The sequence below is a fragment of the Myotis brandtii genome, unplaced genomic scaffold (assembly GCF_000412655.1).
Source record: "Myotis brandtii unplaced genomic scaffold, ASM41265v1 scaffold506, whole genome shotgun sequence".
NCBI lineage: Eukaryota > Metazoa > Chordata > Mammalia > Chiroptera > Vespertilionidae > Myotis > Myotis brandtii.
The window spans coordinates 1,076,335-1,080,954 of record NW_005369287.1 but is presented as its reverse complement, the minus strand read 5'-3'; the positions used below and the strand labels follow the sequence as shown (position 1 = coordinate 1,080,954).

The 4,620-nt window shown below is 46.1% G+C and overlaps 1 protein-coding gene across 1 annotated transcript in view; it reads left to right on the top strand.

Annotated features, from left to right (window-relative positions):
- Nucleotides 1-3,274: 3,274 nt before the first annotated feature.
- The window catches only part of STAC (SH3 and cysteine rich domain), a 103,097-nt gene continuing 101,751 nt past the window's right edge, over nucleotides 3,275-4,620 (top strand). The window contains exon 1 of the mRNA XM_005877114.2: nucleotides 3,275-3,282. Within this exon, the coding sequence (XP_005877176.1) occupies nucleotides 3,275-3,282 (8 nt within the window). The remainder of the gene's footprint in view (nucleotides 3,283-4,620) is intronic.

The window sequence follows — 4,620 nt, the reverse complement described above, 5'->3', positions numbered from 1 at the left end:
CTAAAATTATTACTCAAAGAATTTCTCCAGCTCCAGGCTTTCCCTTCGTTGCTGTTGTTTGTTTGTTTAAGCATTGTTTACTTATCAGTAAAAGTTACAAAGAAAACAGCCCTGGCTGATGTGGCTCAGTTGGTTGGGCGTCGTCCCATGCACCGAAAGGTTGCCTGTTCGATTCCGGGTCAGGACACCTACTCGATTCCCTCGTAGGGAGCATGCAGGAGGCAGCGATCATAGTTTCACTCTCACATTGATTTTTTTTTCTCTCTCTCTCTCCCTCTCCCTTCCTCTCTCTCTAAAAGTCAATTTAAAGAAAAACAAGAAACCATGGTGTTCTAAGAACCAAACCTGAACATCCCCTGCACAAGCACACTTCTATGTCTCTGCTGATACTGTATATTCTGCTCAAGATTTCTTCCAGGGAAAATTGTAGTCACCTTCCAATTCCATTGGAACCTTCTCCAACATCCTTTCCACTTGGTGAACCTCATCCTTCCCCTGCCTGTGCCCTCAAATCATGCTGTACAGACTTTTTTAAAAATATATTGTTATTGATTTCAGAGAGGAAGGGAGAGGGAGAGAGAGAGAGAAACATCCATGATGAGAGAGAATCATGGATCGGCTGCCTCCTGCATGCCCCGCACTGGGAAACGAGCCCACAACCCAGGCATGTACCCTGACCAGGAATCGAACCGGGGACCCTTCAGTCCACCGCAGGCTGACGCTCTAGCCACTGAGCCAAACCAACCAGGGCTGTACAGACCTCTTATACAACGTCTGCTTACACTGAGAGGAGCCTGAGGTTTAGAGTCTGAACCTAGGGGCTGTATTCTCTACTCTGCACTTACCATATCCCATTAGGGAAGTCATACAGCTTCTCAGATTTCCGATGACTTCATCTACAAAATGGGTCTAATAGCATGGTGCCTTGCCAAGTTGATGTTTGGGAATAAAAGACACCAAAGAAGAAAAGAAAAACAGGATATTTTCAGATGGTAGGCACTGAGGCCCAACACCACGAGCTGGCCATGGGAATCACGGTGGGATTCTCAGATGCAGGGAATGGCCACACGCATCAAAGCTGGGAGAGCGAACAGACCTGGCATTTCTGAGGGGCAAAAAGGCCAGGGCGGGCTGGATCTTGTGCCTCTTAAACTATTACCCTGAACTCATAGGAGAGGGTATGTAAAGTTAAATGCTAATTACTAAAACAAAGAACCAAAAGTGATGAGCAACTTTTATCCGGACTTGGAGCAAAGCAATGAGAGAAGGTTGAAAGCATTATGCACTGTTCTGTTGAGCAGCGTTACTGCGAACGTAGGTATATGTGACCAGGAGGAAGGCTTTGCCCTTTTTACAAATTAATGAATGTGTAAATGAACCAGGAGTGGGAGTTTCCAGTTCAAGTTTGTGAAGATAAATTTCTGCACGCCTCATACTTCTGCTGGCTTGATATTTAACCAGCAACCAAAGTGAAATAAATGGACCATGAAAGGAAGCTACAAAAATCACAGGGTCCTGCCTGATACAAACTGGAGACTTAGGATAATTCTTTGCAACTTGAATTTCCCCAAGCTTCACCAGCCTATGGTAGAAGTAAGCTCGACCATCATCGCTAAAACATCACTCCAGCTGCTGATGCAGGACCTCCAGTCTTCTGTGAGGTCTCACCCCCAGTATAAGTGGGAGTCCTGAGGGGTATCTCCCAGGGGGCCATGAAAAAGTACACTTCTGCTCATATGTGTGTTTTATCAGGTGTCCCCTGGGAATCACTTTGCTGGCCTCCCATCCACTGACCTCCAATACATGAAGGACATCAGTCCTCTCCACTGTCTGTCCTCTGGGCGTTACTATCAGTATATCAATGCCCCCTTAGTACCAGGTCAGGGTTGGTTTTCATGACAACGTGGGAGGACACTCATCCCTCCAGGACTTAGATTCAGCATCGCCATCTAGTCCCAAAGCAGCAGTGCATATGACCCAAGCCTCAAGGCATCCTACTCAAATAGAGTGCCATCCATTTCTGCCATCAGCCCTCCACCCACAGACTCAGACAACGCAGCGCCCTGTCCACTTCCACGCCTATTTCCGGAGATGAGCTGTGACCCTTTACTTTCATGCAAACCAATGAACCGCTCATTCACAGACAGCCATGACTCTCAGTCTAACATCCTCTCAATCCAATCAAGACAAAATCCTTACTATCCAGGAGCTTGTGTAATTTTAAATCTCACTGCTTTGTAGAAACATCCAGTGTCTTTCTCCATTCAGTGCACGGAGGGCACTCGGAGTAACTAATGCCGAGGCTACGTTAAGGCTCAGGGGGCTACCAGGGCAATCTCCTTTCACATCTCATTAACAAACACTGTGCCAGGGGCTGAGGAAACAAGATGAACACGACGTGGTCCCTGCCCTCGTGCAGCTCAGAGCCCAGCGGGAGGGCAGGCAGCTTCATCATTGATTACTTAGGAGAGGTTGCCATGAGAACACGGTTTGGGACTTTAAATCAGATTAACGGGGTCAAGGAAGGAGATTTTTCAAGAGTAAAAAAAATGTTTGGAGATGTGTTTTGAAGAATAAGACAATTTAACTAGGTAACGTGTTAACTAGTAACAGAAATCCTTGGTCTTATGAATAATAGCTACCTCTCTTAGGAAACTGGAATTGCCTGTAGTTTCCAGAACTGATCAAGACTTTGCTCCTGTGTTTCTTTCACATAAATCCCTTTCCATCTTACAGCTGCTCTTCAGTTCTTACAAAAGTAAAGTAAAATCCAAGGATGAAAAATTCCTTGTTGTAAGCCCATGTTGTAAGCCATCAAGGCTGGAATTGCCCATAGACCCTGGGGATTTCACTTCCTCACATTAGATCAGGCTTCACATCTGTACACATTCATTCAAGTCCTATACTTTTCCTTATCACAGTTCATGGGAAATGCGTGAGTGTGTGTGTGCCTGTGTGTGTGTGTGTGTGTGTGTGTGTGTGTGCATTAATTAATTCCTGTCTCTCTCACTGGGCTCTAAGTTCCAGGAGAACAGACTTAATCTATGTTTTCTCTCTGTTGTTCCTTTCTAGCACAATGCCTGGTACAGAAGAGATGCTTGAGAAAGTTGTGTTGACACTGCTGCTCTGTCATTGTGTGCTCTGTTTGCTGCTGTTGTGACGTTAGCTGTCAGAAATTGTCTCTATGGAATAATCAGGAATTGTGTTTTGAGGAGGATAAAGCCATGGTTATTGGAATTAGCCATCCTGGCCTGATCAAATGAGAGGCGACGGGATGCCGTGGTATCTAGAGCTCTCTGAGTGCCAAATGTCCAGTGAGAGGCTGTCACTCAGAACAGGAGTTTTCAATGGATGGAAAAAGCAATAAGTTCTTTCCAAAGGGCATGAGCTAAAGCGAACACGCAGAACCAGATACATAATTCACAGGGTCCAAGGCAAAATATAAATGCAGCGCCCCTTGTTCAAAACTTATGAAAAATTTCAGGAAGCAACAGAAGAGCACTGAACCAAGTGCAGGCTGCAAGCATGAGGCTGGCCTTGCACACATTCACAGCTAATAGAGCAAATCTAAACTTAAGTTTACTATTTTCTATTTGGAAATTAAGGATGGACTTTTGCATATTTTTAAGTGTTTTAAAAATCTAGATGTATTTCCTTTCCCTATGTAGAGATTGTATCTTCAAAAAATACTGGATCCACCCTAACTGGTTAGGCTCAGTGGATAGAGCATCGGCCTGTGGACCGAAGGGTCCCACATTCAATTCCAGACCCAGGGCATGTACCTTGGCTGTGGGCTACATCTCCAGTAGGGGTCCTGCAGGAGGCAGTTGATTGATGTTTTAACTCTGTCTCTCTCCCTTCCTCTCTGTAAAATCAATAAAATTATATTTTTTAAAAAATCCTGGATCCTTCTGCCACTTTATCCAATGGGGCCAAGTCTATGTTTCTGTAAAGTCTGTTCAGGCAGAATGGCCTGCCTATCTGTAAACGGCCCTGAACTCATTTCTATAGGGCAACACCCAGTTGCTCTACAGCGATGAAGGTCTGGCGGAGATTGGAAGCTCCACAGTCCAAAGAGCATGGATTTTGAAGCCAAAATGGGTTCTAATTCTAGCCCCACTATTTATCGTCCAGTGACTTAAAGCAAAGTCCTTAGCCTCCCTAAAACCTCAGTCGTCTCATTTATAAAATGGAAGTAGTAGTACCCACCCTAGCCCAAGAGTGTGGCTCTGGGCATCCAGTGAGATGAAAAGCCTAACGGGCTTTAGCTCCAGAAAGCACAACCAAGTGAGGACACAGGCGCATTTCATCCTCTCTCTGCTTTAGTCCCACGCTGAATGGCGGGAAGCCTGGTGCTCTCAAGCCAGGGAACCCCAGCTTTGGTCCCTGATCTCCGTCACCGAACCCTAAAAATAACTTGGCTAAGTCACTGCCTCCCTTTGAGTGGCTGCTTCTCAGCGTGAGGAATGAGGGAGTTGTTGCAGGTGGTTCCTCCTGGCTGAGTCACTCTCGGGTTTTCTATGCATTCCCGGGTTTGGTCTGAATTTCCCCGACCCGCAGCGAAAGAATCACCCCCACCAGGCGGGCGCACGCCCAGCCCCCAGCATTGGCTCTCACCCG